This window comes from Cheilinus undulatus, linkage group 5 (genome assembly GCF_018320785.1).
Source record: "Cheilinus undulatus linkage group 5, ASM1832078v1, whole genome shotgun sequence".
Lineage (NCBI taxonomy): Eukaryota > Metazoa > Chordata > Actinopteri > Labriformes > Labridae > Cheilinus > Cheilinus undulatus.
In genome coordinates this window covers 43410687-43427889 of record NC_054869.1, presented here as the reverse complement: position 1 = coordinate 43427889, position 17203 = coordinate 43410687, and the positions used below count along the sequence as shown (strand labels likewise).

Sequence of the window (17203 nt, the reverse complement as noted above, 5' to 3'; positions counted from 1 at the left end):
TATTAACCTAAAAAATAGGTATATTATGTCAGGAAACATCAGATGTAATATTATATTGGACATCCATAAGAGCAATCCATCTGGAAACTTTGCCACCCTCTTTACTGGATGAAAACATTCCATCAAAAAGAATGGTGACAAGTGTGAAAGACAGGATCTTTAATACTGTAGTTTAAAATATAACAAATGTACAGTTTAACAGTTATGAGGAGCAGGAATCCCCGGCCTGTGAGTTAAACATGAAAAAGAATACTTTTCTAGACAAGGACTGGCATCATCACATTATGATATCTGAAAGTTATGGTGTGTACGAGTGTCCACTCAGTCTCTCTGTCAAACTGGACAAATGACCCAGTTTATTGACTGGAAATGCCACAAACCAAAGTCACACTTAACCATGTTAATTTTCAAAACATTACATTTGTGAATGTTTGAAGAATCTGCTGACTGGCACATCACTAGGCACTACTAAAAATCTTGGCTTAGTATCTTCAAACTATGACTTAATCACTGTAATGAGTTTGTAACCAACCATGCTTTAATGACATGCTTCTGGACTGACATTTCAAGTTTATGAGGTAGAGTTTCTTCATAATGTTTACAGAAGAAATATTTGCCAAGCCTTTATCCTTTGCCATTGTTTAGATTCACTCTGACGGATCAATGGCCTTTCTACTTACTTCGCTGCTGTGTCTTGCAATTCTGTATCCAGTCTGGTTTAGCATTTAGAAGGCAGAGAGAAGTGTTAATGAAATAAGAGAGAAAAGCACACTCATACAGTCAGTGAACATGCAGTTGCTGGGGATTAGTAGCCTGTTTCCACATTGCAATAGGAAAGTAAATGAAAGGAGAAGAGACAAGCATCAGTGCTGTAAAGTGGGGAAAAGTCAGAAGTGAGAAGCACAGGGTGCAATCATTTTCGAACAATAACCCAGTCAAAGGCAACAATACGTTCTGTTAAAACAGGTCAACTCTCTCAGACTCCAAACATGCTCAGAGGAACAAGGCATTATGAAACAAAGATACAAGACACGGCCCATAGCTCATGAATGGGGCTAAAGTTTGATTAAACAATTTAACAGTCTTCTCTACTAGCCATCAGCCTGTGGGTGTGTTAGGTACAGTTGAAACCAGAAGTTCACACACACTACATGAAAAGGCACATAAACTTTTTTTTCTCACCGTCTAACATTAAATCAGATTAAACTTTTCCTGTTTTTGGTCAATTAGGATTACCAAAATTATTTCTATTTGCTAAATGCCAGAATAATGAGAGAGATCATTTTTTAGACAATTTTTTATCATTTTCTTGAGAGTCAGAAGTTTACATACGTTTCATTAGTATTTGGTAGCACTGCCTTTAAACTGTATGACTTGGGTCAAATGTTTTGGATATGCTTCCACAAGCTTCTCACAGTAGTTTGCAGGAATTCTGGCCCATTCCTCCTGGCAGAACTGGGGTAACTGAGACAAGTTTGTAAGCCGCCTTGCTCGCACATGCCTTTTCAGCTCTGCCCGTAAATTTTCAATGGGATTGAGATCAGGGCTTTGAGATGGCCACTCCTAAACATTTACTTTGTTATCCTTAAGCCACTTTGTAACCAGTTTGGCAGTATGCTTAGGGTCATTGTCCATTTGGAAAACCCATTTGCGCCCAAGCTTTAACTTCCTGGTTGATGTCTTGAGATGTTGCTTCAGTATTTTCACATAATGTTCTTTCCTCATGATGCCATCTATTTTGTGAAGTGCACCAGTCCCTCCTGCAGCAAAACAACCCCACAACATGATGCTGCCACCCCCATGTTTCACAGTTGGGATGGTGTTCTCAGGCTTGCGAGCTTCCCCCTTTTTTCTCCAAATGTAACGATGGTCATTATGGCCAAAAAGTTCAATTTTAGTTTCGTCAGACCACAGAACATGTCTCCAAAAATTAAGGTCTTTGTCCCTGTGTGCATTTGCAAACTGTAACCTGGCTTTTTTATCTTTCTTTTGGAGTAATGGCTTCTTCCTGGGAGAGTGGCCTTTCAGCCCATGTGGGTACAGGACTCGTTTGACTGTTGATAATGACAAACTCTTACCAGCTTCAGCCAGCATCTTCACAAGGTCTTTTGCTTTTGTTCTTGGGTTGAGATGCACTTTTTGGACCAAAGCACGTTCATCTCTGGGACACAGAACCCGTCTCCTTCCTGAGCGGTATGATGGCTGGATATTCTCATGGTGTTTATACTTGCGTATAATTGTTTGAACAGATGAACGTGGCACCTTCAGGCATCTGGAAATTGCACCCAAGGATGAACCAGACTTGTGCAAGTCCACAATTCTCTTCCTGATATCTTGGCTGATTTCTTTTGATTTTCCCATGATGTTACACAAAGAAGCAGTGTGTTTCAGGTGTGCCTTAAAATACATCCACAGGTGTGCCTCTAATTAACTCAAATGTTGTCAATAAACCTATCAGAGGCTTCCAAAGTAATGACATCATCATCTGGGCTTTCCCAAATTGTTTAAAGGCATAGTAATTTTAGTGTATGTAAACTTCTAACTTTGAAGAAAGTAATAAAAATTGTCTAAAAAACAATCCTTTTCTCATTATTCTGGCATTTAGCAAATAGAAATAATTTTGGTAATCCTAATTGACCAAAAACAGGAAAAGTTTAGTCTGATTTAAGGTTAGACGGTGAGAAAAAAAAGTTTATGTGCCTTTTTATATAGTGTATGTAAACTTCTGGTTTCAACTGTATGTGAACTGAAAAGATCCCCCCACAAATTTCTCCCAACTTCAACTAAAATTTTAAATATGCCTCTTGAAGCTGTACAGGTTCAGCAAGAGTATCATGGAGTTCTTATGTGTTCAGTCTTTGTGCTTAATTTGGAGCTTGTGCAAAAAGAATAATTTGCATATATTGTATTTTGGGGTTTGTCTTTATTGGTATGTACTTCCTTGTTGATTTTTGCTTACTATATCTTTATTTATTAAAACTACTGTGGACACAGCTATATGCCTGCACCAACTGGATTCTTGAATAATTTTCCTCCTGGGATAAAACAAAGTTTTAAACACGTGGTCAGGGGGCCAAAATGTGATCCATTTTTAATGGCTCACAGCAAATGATAGAAATAAAATGAAACATGGCCCACAGTAGCCCATGAAGCTTGTGCTCGACTTTTGCATACTTTTTTAGTTTCAGCACTAGTAGATGGAGCTGCTGTGTTAATTCTGCAAAAAAACGTTGACTAGGAGAATTAGTCATTTCTTTATGACGAAGTTGAGATAGTAGGGTACTTGGAAATCATATTGACATATCAGATAGACCGTTTCAAATACCCCTTTAATAGGATTAATTTCACAGTCATCTGGGAAACAGCCAACATACGATGTTGGGGAAGGGCAGAACCTTGGACAATACTGGCCAATCAGAGCAACAGAATACATGAAGTGGTAGGTGTGCATTGTCGCCAAGGAGTAAAGTACAAAACCTGAGCTCAACAGGCAACTGTTGTCATGGAAATACATGATTTGCACACACAAAACACTCTCCAGCATACCAAAAAATGTCTGAGTCAAATAAGGCAGCAAATGAGAAGTGCTGATGACCGTAGCCATGTGCTTCTTCAATGATACTGATTGGTCCAGTCATTCCCTAAACAGGGACAAGCATATCAGCCTGAAGCTGTGAAAGATGGATCCTCCTAATGACGGACATGAATCTGGCCAATCCATCGGCTTTGCAAGTTTCACTAAGTGTATCGTCTTGCATCGTATCATATCAAGTTGCATTTTATCATTCTGCCTTGTCTCATCTAGCCATGTATTAAATTAAATTGTATCATATTATTGTATCATATAGTATCGTATTGCACTGTATTATCACATTGTATCAAATTTAATCAAATCGTACCATACTTAACCGTATCGTATTGCATCCTATTGTTTCATATGGAATCTGATATGATTTATGAGATAGTTTATGAACAACTAGCTTATGTGTAACAACTGTGGATTTTATTAAAGGTCACATACTTTACCCTTTAAAGACAAGTTTATATTGGTCTCAGAGGTCCCCAAAACATGCCTGTGAAGTCTGTTGCTGAAAAAACACTGTAGTATTGGACTTTTCCATGTCTAAAACCGCTCTGTATCAGCCCTGCTCAAAAAGAGCTGTTTCTGTGTCTGCGGCTTTAAATGTTACTGAGCTGTCTGACTCCGCCCCTCTCAGGAAATGGATGTGACTTAATGGATGTGGCTCTCCTTATCAGAGAGGACGATCAGGACAGGAGGGTGGAACTTTCTTCCAACTTGGGAGGGCCAGCCATACCTGGGGGCGGTGCTAACTCCCCACATGACAACATGAGGGGAAAATCTGAGAACTGTTTGTTTAGGCACAAATTTCTGAAAAGTGGAGAAAAAGAGGGGGGAGGGAATGGATTTTTTTGGTAATTGAGGGGACTATAGACAGGTCAGGGGCACATATTTTTTATAGAGAAGACTGAAAAAGTGTTTTTTGCATAATATGTCCCCTTTAATTGGTGCAGTCTACAGGTAATGAACACTGTACATCCTGACAAATTTGTAGTACGTTTTTTATTTAAGAGTTACTTTGTAGACAGACTGTTGGTGCTTGTTATTCCTACAATGGCTCCACTAAAATGTGGAAGGTGAAAAAGAGCCGTGACACCAGGGTGAGCAACATAACAGCCTGAGAGGAGGAAGAAAAATCATCTTGCTCATTTTCAGTTAAAAAGGGAGACAGCCAAAGTTCAGACAAAGGTTAGTCTCAGCAAGAGGAAATTCAGACTGGTGTTATGAGTTCCAGGGTAAAGTCTATGCAGGTCTACAAGCAGGTCACGTGAGTTACCTCATGCATGCAAATTTGTGTATACACCTCTCCTCGTCATACCTTAGGGCAGATGAGAGCATGCCTGATTAATGCTCTTTCAATTCCAATTTACACTGTTTATTTTTTTCTACCCAGAATATTTTACTTGATTTATTCAACTAAAAATGTTTTTAAGTTCACAAACAGCTGCAGGAAAAAGAGAAGTTATAAACTTCTTTGTTAATTAAAACGTGGCAGACAGGTTTTAGTTACCTCAGGAAAAAAGGCATTAAGATGGCCACACACTACATGGTTTTAAGCCCAACTTTAGGCCAGATTTGACCCCCAGGTGATCGGGCAGGGCTTGTCCCGATTCAAGGCTCACAACAAGTGAAAATTTGTTCAAATAATTCTCGAGGATTTGAATTGTCCTCCAAATTTATTTTTCTTCCCAAGTCACATTTGATCACGGGTTTCTGTGAGAACTTCTCTGTGGAGAATCTTCACTGCGACATCTTTACTACAAACAGCAGGTGTGTGCTCTCACAGTCTGGTTAAATCATCTAGTACGTGTGTTTGGAAGGTTATAAGATGAAAAATCAAACTGTTCTTATGTCTGTGGTCTCCCATGATTTTAAAAATAATGTAAAATTTGGAAATCATCAAGTGTGTGGCCAGCTTTTGTCAGGAGATTTTATCAGTTATTTGGCTAATCTGGGAAAAGTTCCTTGCAAAGGAATCCTTCAACAGTTTTACCATAACCATGTCCAGTAACACTTATAAAAAGTATAAATTCAGCACTTGTAAGAAAATCAGTGAGAGCTGCTGGAAATTCAGTACAGAGAACCTTATCAGAGAAAACTGAGAATGCTTACCTTCCCTTTGGTGCTTTGAGAGTGGTCAAACTAGTAAAAAACTAGTGGGAAGTTTTTCAGGATTCCTGCATAACTGAAAGCACCTGTTTTGCACCAAAAGCACAACTTTGTAGAGAAAATGTCACACCCACTATATGTGCTCATTGCTGTATTTGGTAAAAACTGGATTTCTGAGAGATTTTACAGTGCTAGCTTTGCAAACAAGCTGCTGACGAGCTAACAGGCCATGAGAAGACATATTTTTCAGATTAATATGAACTACTCAGGTTAATCGCTTTGATTTGAAATATAGTATGATGTATCAGCCAATATGATGTCTGATTGTCTTGGCAGTTTGGAATAATTTCATATATTTTTGTGAAAATTTAGAAGCCCTAATTAGACATAAGAAGGTGAGTTATCATACATCTGGCTAAACATGCAGTATTAGTCCTGTTTTTATCTGAGTGATTCTATGAGCAAATATTTTAAACTACTGAAGGATGAAAAGCTGACAAAAGTATCCTCACCCCATGTAGTTTTTATGAGGTTTCTATCCATCTATAAAGCAGTGCACAAATTTATAGATATACGGACAGTAGTCACATGTGTAAGTGAAAATAAGGGGGTACAGTCATGTAAGGCGTACATGGTAGCTATTTATTGTTTACTAACTGCTGTTCTAATAACAAATATGGTTCAAGTCACCCAACAAAATACAGAAAAAAAGATTTAACATCTGATATGTCAGCATTATCTACATTTTTTGCATTTGGAAATATTTAATGGCACTGCAATGTTTATTTATAATTTTAAATAGTAGATATAAATAAAAAGAAGTGTACTTTATGTTGCAAAAAATGTGCTTGAAATCATTTCAGCATCCTGAAGAAAAAAAAAATAGTTTCACCCTTTGTTTAGCTCTCAAAATCTGCCCAAGGCAAAGGCATTTTAAGTTCTTTCCTGTTAAGATTCATGTTATTGGAAACCTTTATGGACATGTGGGATAAAAAAAATTATTTAGGAGGAGGTTATTCCCAGATTTTAACTGTATTTCCAAACTACATAGAATTCAAGAGGGTTAAGGAAGGAGAAAGATGCAATTATTTTCATAGCATGGTTAAAATGAGTGCATTTACATGGACTTTAGTATCCTGGTTTTATGTTTAGACATATAAACAGCATATCTATTAAGACACTGGAATAAGCCCTTATCCTGATTTTGAGAAATCTGTTTTTGCTGCCTGGAGAATGCAGAAAAAAAACTCACAAGGTGTACTGGTGAAAATATCCCCAAAGACCTACTGCTTTTTCCAGTGGTGGACAATGAAAGTTTCAATAGATATATGACCCTGGAGCTAAAGTTTAAGTATATATTTTTAAGCCTAATGCACACCTAAGAACTTATTTGCATTTTTTGTAATATTCAAAGTTCAACTGTTATTTAACAAATGCAGACGTCATTATTTTCCCAAGTCTTCTTTTGTTGTGTTGGGCTAATTTTTAAATACCGCAATAAATACTGTACCGTAGACTTGCTACTGATGTATTAACGTACCATAAGATCTTAAAATTGTTACATCCCTAGTGGCAAGTGAACTGCCTCATACGCCAGCAGCGTAACTGAGTTTTTTCCTTCAGTTATTAAAGAATCAAATATAATTGTAAGATGAGAGACCCGGTCCCCCCAGTCATGGCTGTGAATCTTCACCTATTAATCCTACACAGTGGTGGGCTGACATCAGTCAGAGATCAGAAAATGTTTGATATTTGCTGTTGCTCTCTTCCCCCCACTGCTGTAAATGATGCAGATTCTCCATTTCTGCAACACGGTGTTGCCATTCGACAGTTTCAAGCCTGCAATAAGCCATGGTGGTCAAAATTAAACATTACAGGCTCCTGTATAAACACAGTGCTGTAAGCAGCTACTGGGATACTGGTATTTATCATGTATACAGGAACATGAATAACCAGGTTTCTCTGTGTGTATGTAACCCCATATCCCCAATGTGATTAATACTGGTATAAGGCTAAAACCAGGATACTCAAGTCCATGTAAACACATTCAGTAACTGTTCTTCCACCAAGTGGTCTGGTTCGGTTTATTTCAGTTCAGTATGCAATTCTTTGTGTTCCAGTGCCAGAAGTTGTACCAAAATTATTATTTCTAAAGTCCTGCTTTTTGACACCCTTCTGTTAGAGTATTAAGCATTGCTGTCCAACCCTGCAGGGTGGATCTTTTTTCACTGAGCCAAACAGCTTTTCTCCCTCACTTTGACATAAACATGCTTTTAAATGAAATGGTGATATAATAGGCTGTGATGGGCACTGGGTAGATTATAGCAAGTCAATTCACGAAGACCAGTTACAAGTCATTGTGATGTGTTGTTCCTGAGCGAGCAGGTCCCTACAAGTGAGGCTAGACAAATACTGGCTGTGAAAACACTGGCGAGATCAGGGTTTACTGTGCCAAACTGTGCTGAACCAAACTGTGCTCAACCAAACTAGACTGACCGGTGGAAACTCATCAAATGCAACACATGATAAACTGTTGTCCACACATGTGCTGTATGTTACCAAGCATAAACTAAGTGCAGATTCATATCAAAAGATGATAAAGATAGACTTACTTGACAATACTGGGTGGAATGTGAACGTACTCCATGGGTATGATTTCTCCGAGCTCCTGCAGGCTATTCACATACTTGATTTTACTGCTGAATTTTGAGCTGTACGGAACACAGAAATCATAAAGGTTTGTTAGTCATGTGCATTCATGTTAATTCATGTGCTATTTAAGTTAATTAACACCTGAATTTCAGAATAGGGTGACAAAGGTTGTTATGGTTGGACTCTTTGTCTGCGTTTGTATAAAATACAATTTAATCAAATTAAATCAACAGACCGCTATTTCCCCAACAGATTGGGTAGTAAAACATAATAATAGGAAATGCAGGGTTAAAATTATTTGTGTCCAAATTTTTTTTAACTAAGGGCCAAATACGAAAAAAATATAAGGATGACAGGGCAACTTTGACAAACTTCAGTTTCAGCATATAAAAATTTCTAAAACCATTTCAAAAGAGCTTAAGATATGTTTAGTTCATGAATATGCTTCAGAATAAAAACTGCCTTCATCAAAGCTCCCCATTTATAGCAGACAAGACAAATACCCAATCCTCCACTGGTCAGAATGAGAATGATGCTCAGTGCAACTGACAGGGGAAACGCTGACGACTCATCTCCATATTCAGACATGCATTCAGACTTTATAGGACTGATGGAGCTTAGAGATGTTAAAAGTAACATATTTTGTGAATCAGACCCTGAGACGGAGCAGAAAACAGAGCAAAGGAGTGTGATTCATGCTGCTGTAATCCTTTTTCTTCAGGGTTTAATCAATCGAGATGTTATCTGGGGCATTTACAGTGAATTCAGAAAGTATGAGACCCCTTTCACGTTTTTAAATTTGATGTTACCCCCCATGCTACAGTTGAAAAAAAATAATCTTCTCTCTCATTGATCTACTCTCAGTACCCAATCATGACAAAGTGAAAACAGAATTTTACTCTTTTCTATGAAAAAAAGAAAAACTTAAATGTCACATTGATGCAAGTATTCAGACCCTTTGCAAAAACACTTCAAATTTAGCTCAGGTGCCTCCCATTCTCTTGATATTTGCTGAGATGTTTCTACACCTTGATCTGAGTCCACCTGTGGTAAATTAAGTTGATTGGACATGATATAGAAGGCCGCACAGCTGATAAAGCATATTAGAGCGAAAACCAAGCCATGAGGTCAAAGGGACTGCCTGCAGAGCTCAAAAGACTGGAGCAGGTCGCTCGGCCAAACTGAGCAATCAGGGGAGAATATTTATGCCAGTGTAATATTTTTCAAGTGAAGGGGTCTGAATACTTTCTGTATATATTTATCATTTACATTGCTATCTCAGTGAAGTCTGAAAAAATCATGCTGGTACATTCTAGCCAAAATTCTTGTTACAGGAGTAACACAGCAGCACCACCTAGTGTCAAAAATAAGAAATACAATACAGTCAAGAAAAACCTTCATGCTCTGATGTGAACCATATTACACTCCATTTATAAATTTGCTGTGGACCAATTAAAAATGAACCATGTTCATGAGAAACATAACTCTAAATCAACAGTCTTAAAAATTTTCGGACACCCCTTACCTAAAGAGTAGAATCTTAACATTTTATTAGCATCAAAAAGACTTCTGCATGAAATAAAAACATGTAAAGTATGATGTTGTCACCTTATGAAGGGTCTTGTGATTCCCAGCAGAGTCCGTATAAACCAGGAAGGATGGACGATGATGAACATTTTCAGATTTTTCTTCAGTCTGTGGGACAAAAAGATTTATGAAACTATTTTAATTTTTACCACTCATGGTAGCAGGTATTAAGAGCTCGCTACCTCTGCTGTCTGATCCATTTTAGAATTTCTGCTACCAAAAAACGGCGCATTTCACTGTTAAATGGTGAAAAAGGGCTTTGACACATCACTTTTAAACTAAAACATGCATGGTTGACTTGTGAGAGCTAACAGTGAGGGCTTATCTGGGTTCATGGATTTCTTTGCTGAGTGTATATTATCAATTCTGGCATTAGTATCTTATGTCTACTTCAAATCTATGTGATTTGTCATCAGACCAAGCCTGACAAAACTACAAAAAAACAAGAAAAGAAAATAGAACACTTCATGATTGAAGTAAAAAAGAACCAAATTCCAAAAAAGTTGGGATGCTGTGTAAAATGTAAATAAAAACAGAATGCAATTATTTGAAACATCTTATAAACCCATATTTTATTGACAATAGAACATAAACGAAACATGAGATGTTGAAAGTAAGACATTTTACAGTTTCATGAAAAATATTAGCTCATTTTGAAATTGATGGCAACAACACATTTAAAAAAATTTGGACAGGTCAACAAAAGGCTTAAAAAGTGGTGCTAATGAAAGAAATCAGCTTGAGGAGAAGTTTGCATCTAATTAGCTTAACAGGCAACAGGTAAGCAACATGACTGGGTATAAAAGGAGCATTTCAGAGAGGCAGAGCCTCTCAGAAGTAAAAATGGGCAGAGATTCAACAATCTGCAAAAAAAATGTGCATCATAAAATTGTGAAGACTTTGAAGATCCCACCATCTACAGTACATAATATCATCAAAAGGTTAACAGAATCTGGAGAAATCTCTGTGAGCAAGGGACAAGGTGGAAGGTCAATATTGGATGCGTGTGATCTTCTGTCCTTCAGGCAGAACTGCATTAAAAACCGACATGCTTCTGCACTGGAAATCACTGCATAAGCTCAGGAACACTTGGTTGGCATTACAACTTGTCATGCCAACCACAAATGTAAGTTAAAGCTGTATCATGCAGCCATCTTCTCTGGGCCAGAGCTTTAAAATTGACTGAGGCAAAATGGAAAACTGTTCTGTAGTCAGATTAATCCAAATTTGAAATACTTTTTGTAAACCATGGATGCTGTGTTCTGTGGACTACAACCAGCGCACAGTTCAAAAGCCTGAATCTCTGATGGTATAGGGTTGTACTAATGCCTATGGTATGGACTGCTTACACATCTGGAAGGTGCTGAACTGGTCTGCCTGCAGTCAAGACCTTTCACCAATGGAAAACATTTGGCGCATCATAAAAAAATCCAGCAAAGAAGACCCAGGGCTGTTGAGCAGCTAGAATCCTACATCAGACAAGAATGGGACAACATTCCTCTCCAAAAACTCCAGAAACTGGTCTCCCCACTTCCCAGATGTTTACAGAATGTGAAGAGGGGATGCTAAAAAATGGTAATCATGACCCTGACCCTACATGTGTTGCTGCCATCAATTTCAACATGAGTTAACATAATTCATGAAATGGTAAAATGTCTCAGTTTCAACATCTGACATGTTGTTTGTTCTATTGTAAATAAAATATGGGCTTATGAAATTTGAAAACCGTTGTATTCTGTTTATCATTACATTTTACACAGCGCCCCAACTTTTTTGGAATTTGGGTTGTAATATTTATCTAGACTGTTGAAGCTGTGGTTTTCAACTGGAGGATTGGGATGTAAAGGGGGCAAAAGTGCCAAACAGCTATGATAACAAAATAATTCTTCAAGATGATGGGAAAATTACCAAAAGTTTCAGGTTTCAGGTTACCTTCTGTCGATCATTTGGTAGCATTTCTTCATCCAGGTAAAGCCAGGCATCCTCCTGCGTGGTGTGGCACCGTTCAGGTAAACGATCATGTAGTCTTCTGCTACCATGAGCTCCAGGGTACTTATTACATACCTGCTCACACATGAGAAAACACGGAAAAGTATGTTAACAGAGGAGCTGTAAAATACCTGTAACACTAGCAGTTCCCCTTTAACTGAAAGGTAAAGTATAAAGGTAAAATAATACAATCATACCAACTTATTCTATGGTAAGTAAATAAAAGGACTTTCTGCTAAACTCACAGACGGTTAGTGCATTCACTTGTGAAAACTGTTGTTTTTTTCATATTATTTATATGATACTAGAGTTGTGCTTTGGCCTAAGTGGAGACTCAGTACCAAGTGTCTCCTCTGTCTCTTGTGTCACTGTGAACCAGCTGAACGCATTTTAGATGCATCATCTTAATCTGTTTACAATGTGAAGCAAGGCCTGGACAAACACTGCAGCATGCAGCAGATGACAATGGGTTTTACATCCACGCTGCTGCACAAATTCCATAGATGCCTGCTCGACGTTAACAACCATAAAACACCACGTATGTCACTGAAGGTGTTTCTTCAGTGCATTTCAGTGACAGTACTGGGATGGAGCTCCAACATCACTACGCCTTGAGGCCTCCACACTGATACCAAAACGATGTACTATCTGGTGTCCTCGTCTGTCAGTTGACACCACATTTCAACATTTCAGGAGTGTAAGCAACTGCCTCACTTGCTGGCTCTGCTGATCCTATTTTCACCTCTGTAACACCTCCATTACCATATTCAAACCCAGCACAGTCCATTTAGTGTATGAAAAACTTAATTTGGATGTTTATTTTAATCATTAAAAAAGACAATTCACTCAAAGGAAAAGAATCTTTGTTCAATTTTTGATTTTTTTCGTTATTGGTCAAGTTTTACCAGCTGAAACCTTTAAAAGAGTGGCCCAAATATATTTTTGACTAAATATAACAGTGATACCAAATGACTTTTTTTGTGTTTACCAATGAAAACGTTCAGAAAGATATCATAATTTACACAATTTTTTTTATTTTTTCATATTTTATCATTTGCAGAATGGGTTTAGTACATTTTATGTTCATCAAGAAGTCCTGGTCCCAAGACAATTACCTACCGTCGCCTTAAAGTAAAAAGTAAGTCTGTCAGATAGAATGAAATTCTCTCAGGACCTTTTCTCCTTAACCACCAAGATTATTCATAATTGACAGTAAAGGAATAATGAAACTAGACTGGCACAAACATGTTTGTTCAATGAATAAGAATAAAAAAAGCTTCAAAAAATAATAATTAACAGACACAGAATTGTTTTCAAAGCTAAAGTAATAAAAACATAGATAAAATGTCTTGATCTTTCATCACATTTGTTTATTATAGTAGCAAACTGACACACATCCCTCATGGTTTGACTTGATAGTTGCATTTAAATACACTTCTAAAATGTGATGTTTGGATTTCCCTACACAGCAGGTACTTTCCCTCTAGCCCTTTTACATCACCCTTCTGTAAAATAAGCACATTGTTGCATAAAAGAATAGAAAAAGCTAAAACTACTAAGATCTAAAATAAAAATAAGCATTTTCATAAATCAGCGAGCCAACGTTAAACCCTGATTAAATGTAAATCACAGTTAAAAGCAAAAAGGCTACTTCAATGACAGAAATAATGGTAAATTCAAATCTTTCCAGCCTCACTCACACTGCAGACCAGCTGTACTCACAGAAAAAGGTTTTCCATGACATAGTTGTAATTGTCACAGTTGCTGTCTGGTAAGAAGCATGCTGCAAACACTATGATGGCGTTCTGTTGGGCATAATAACCTGAAAACATGAAAACAAAGGAATGAGTGAATGAATGAAATCTATTATGGTTCTCCCACATAAACAAAACAATTTACAAGGTCAAAGTGAAATTTAGGATCTTCCAAAGTTACTGAAAGGGTGCAAGCTGAAGCTAAAGCTTTATAACCTTCACATGAATAAGTTCACACTTCAGCTTCACGCAGAATTTCAAAAGATTTTGACATTTTAACTGTGAAATGTGGTTATGTTTACGGGGCATTTACTTTTCACATAGGGCAGGTAGGTTTGATTATTTAATAAATAAAATAATCATTTGAAGAATACATTTGTTTTATCTTTGTCTAATATTAAAATTAGTTTAATGATCTGAAACATTAAAATGTGACAAATATGCAGAAAATAAGTGAGAAAATATTTTTTCACCGCACTGTCATAGGCCTCAGTTCATGGAATATACTTAAAGAATCTGGGTTTTGTTGTAAAATCAGCTGTGACGCAGACTTTTTAGGACATTTTTACTAAATATTAAAACGCAAGTTTCGTACGATGCTTTGCTCTCACGATCTTCTACAGCAAGGAATTACAGCTAAAATTGAATTTGTTTGTACAAACGGATAAAAACGAGAGGGCTCTGTAACATGAAGCATACAGAGCACTGTAGTGGCGCTACAGCTTTGTTCTGTCACATTACAAATGCAACATTACAATTTCAGAAGTTTCCATTAATGTGTTTTTTAAACTGAAGATGTGTCTAATACCCGTGGTTATGAGTGATCTAGCCAGGTTAAAAGCAGGGGTAGAAAGTAACTAAATACAGTTGTTCAAACTGCTGTAATTGAGTTGTTTTTCTTGTGCTTGTACTTTTTTGAGTACATTTTGAAATCAGTAATGATTACTGGTACTTTTCCTTGACTAAAATACTCTTGTACCTTTTCCAACTCTGTTGACTACACAGTAGCGCATAGCGTGAATGATTCCACATCACATCCAAAAAAAGCTGTTGTACAGCACAAAATGGGGTTTTGATATCTCATTGTTAAACATTTTAGGGTTGATTCTAACCCTAAAACAGTAATTTTAACTTTGTTCTGAGTGAAATGATTTTCAGTGTTGGAGTTATCCACCAGTGTCGATCCACCAGTTTTATTTAATCTCTGTAAATAGTCAACTGATCTTATCTCTGCCCACTGCAATTTAAAATCTGGGGTGACATTTGCACCATAAGTGAAGCTATCTACTGAGTTAGTTACCACCTGTGACTTCAGGTGATCCTAAAGGACGCTGAGTGCATCAGTATGAACTGTCTTGCAATAATGTTAATCCTCTGCTTTGTCCCTGCCAGAGAAGGCTTATGCCACAGATTTTTAATAGTCACTGCAACTCTGTCATACTTTAAAATATTTAAAACATGTATTTTAACTATATGTAGTGTGGACCGATATAGTTTAGACACTTTTAAACTGGTGAATTTAACTCTATATGATTTAAATAACAGCGTCAACTTGGCTGTATATTTCACTTTATCACAGAGGAGTGACTTTCCCTGAACAACCTGGTTGGAGATCTATTCTCTTGTTGTTCTTGCAAATAAAGTTCTGAGTCGAATATAGGTCTAAAATAATTTGCTAGTGTGCAGTCAGTCCAGAAAGTTCACACTGGTGTCGGATCAGTACTTGATATTGGCCGATACCCTACACCTTGGTATCAGAATCGTATTGGGAAGGAAAAAATGTTATGGGAACATCCCTACTAGCCAGAAAGGAAAGGTCATATTCTACTGTACAACTCCTCAGCAGCTACTTAGAACTCAGAGCTTAAAGTAAACTTTGAATTTAATATTTGTTACTTTATTTCTGTATTTTTATAGACCAGTACTTTTAATTTCACTTACGTACATTTTAAACCAGAGTAACTTTTACTTGAGTACAGTCGTGGTGTACTTTTCCACCTCTTGTTAAAAGCCAGCCAGCTAAAACACAATACTTTTTTGTGGTTCACCATCATGGGCTTCAATAATGCTTGACATTTCCTATTATTGAACTGATGTTTCAAATCTGGTATTGTGATTACCAACCAGAAGTTCTGCAGGGGTGCTTAATTACATATTGCTGCAGATGGGCAACATCAGCCAACAAAAATGTCCTAAATATAAAACACATTTCAATTTAAGTGAAAGCTAAAGCTGAGTTTTTTTTCTGTTGTATCTCCACGTGAACAGTCATTTTCTTTGAGACTTCAATCCTGTTTTTCCACACTCCATCTGTTTGTTATCTATTTGGCAGGGCAAAGCTGAGGCAAGTGGCTCCTTAGGAACCCACCACCACTAGGAGGCCCCGTGGGAGTGAAGCTGATTTAACGTACTCCCATTTAAAGGTGTCATGTTTAGTATCAATGGGCAACACAGTAATGCAAGCAAACAACAGAGGGTTTATATTAGTTTTATACCGGACTCAGAATGCATGAATTTTTTGTTTGCATACCTCCATGGGAAATTACTCTTTTGTACGGCTCAATGCACTTCATATCGATGCGATGCTCCTGCTCTCCAATCACCACGCTTCTCCACAGTCGGTTCTCCCTGTTCTCCTCAGCTGCTCTGTGAGCCACGGCTTCACTCGATGCTGCTGCTGCTGCGCCCAGATTAGTCTCCTCTGAATTTTCTGTTGAAAAACAAGCATAGCTTTACTTTTCTGCGGAAAACTTAGGGCTAAAGGGAGTTTTTATTGCCGTGTTGTAGATTGTGTTGCACATCTGACCATGTTGGGGGAAATCCTCGGCCTCATCAGATGTGTCCAGCTCGTCTATGTTGACATCCAGGTCATCTCCGGTGTCCAGTGCCTCATCCTCCGTGTCCAGAGCATCTTCTGAAAGCAGAGACCCCTCGCTGCGGTCAAGGGACACATCCATAGGTGGAGCTGCCAACTTTCTCCTCTGATTGGACCCACCTGACAGGTCTGCAGACGAGGACGGATCTGAAAAGGGAAGGTTTCATTTCATGTGTGTTTTAGAGAGAAGGACGTAGATTGACTTGAACTGCACATCATGAGGGACGTCTGCATGCCCTAGGAGGACATGCATCAATCTACTGTATTTTTTCACCCAGTTTTCCCACCATAGAGAGCAGATTTTGGTTGCTTTTTAAAAGATTCAACTTGTGTATTTAATTTTATTGGAATACCAAGAACTTATTATCAGCTGTTTTCTTGAGATATTGAGTAAAATGTCAAAATCATAGGAAAACTAGCATTGTTCAGGTAATAATGTTAATATTTTTACCTTCTCTGTTATCCATCTCCTCAGCTGCTTCCTCACTGGAGGCCGTCTTCATCATCATCCCTGCTGCATCATCCCTCTGTTGGGGGTGTCTGCTCAAAGGCACAGAGATACAATAATGATCCACAACATAAACTATCATCGCCACTGCTACTGCCAGCATAGGCACAACTACACACAGTATTGGTCCAAACAAGCCAAAGACAATC

General features: G+C 37.8%; 1 protein-coding gene across 1 annotated transcript in view; it reads right to left on the bottom strand.

Annotated features, from left to right (window-relative positions):
* The window catches only part of LOC121509773 (protein prune homolog 2-like), a 99479-nt gene that overhangs the window by 3121 nt on the left and 79155 nt on the right, over nt 1-17203 (bottom strand). The window contains exons 12-19 of the mRNA XM_041787433.1: nt 16998-17086; nt 16478-16693; nt 16202-16381; nt 13640-13739; nt 11861-11992; nt 9950-10036; nt 8302-8400; nt 681-713 (exon numbers count right to left, since the gene is read on the bottom strand). Of these exons, the coding sequence (XP_041643367.1) occupies nt 681-713; nt 8302-8400; nt 9950-10036; nt 11861-11992; nt 13640-13739; nt 16202-16381; nt 16478-16693; nt 16998-17086 (936 nt within the window). The remainder of the gene's footprint in view (nt 1-680; nt 714-8301; nt 8401-9949; nt 10037-11860; nt 11993-13639; nt 13740-16201; nt 16382-16477; nt 16694-16997; nt 17087-17203) is intronic.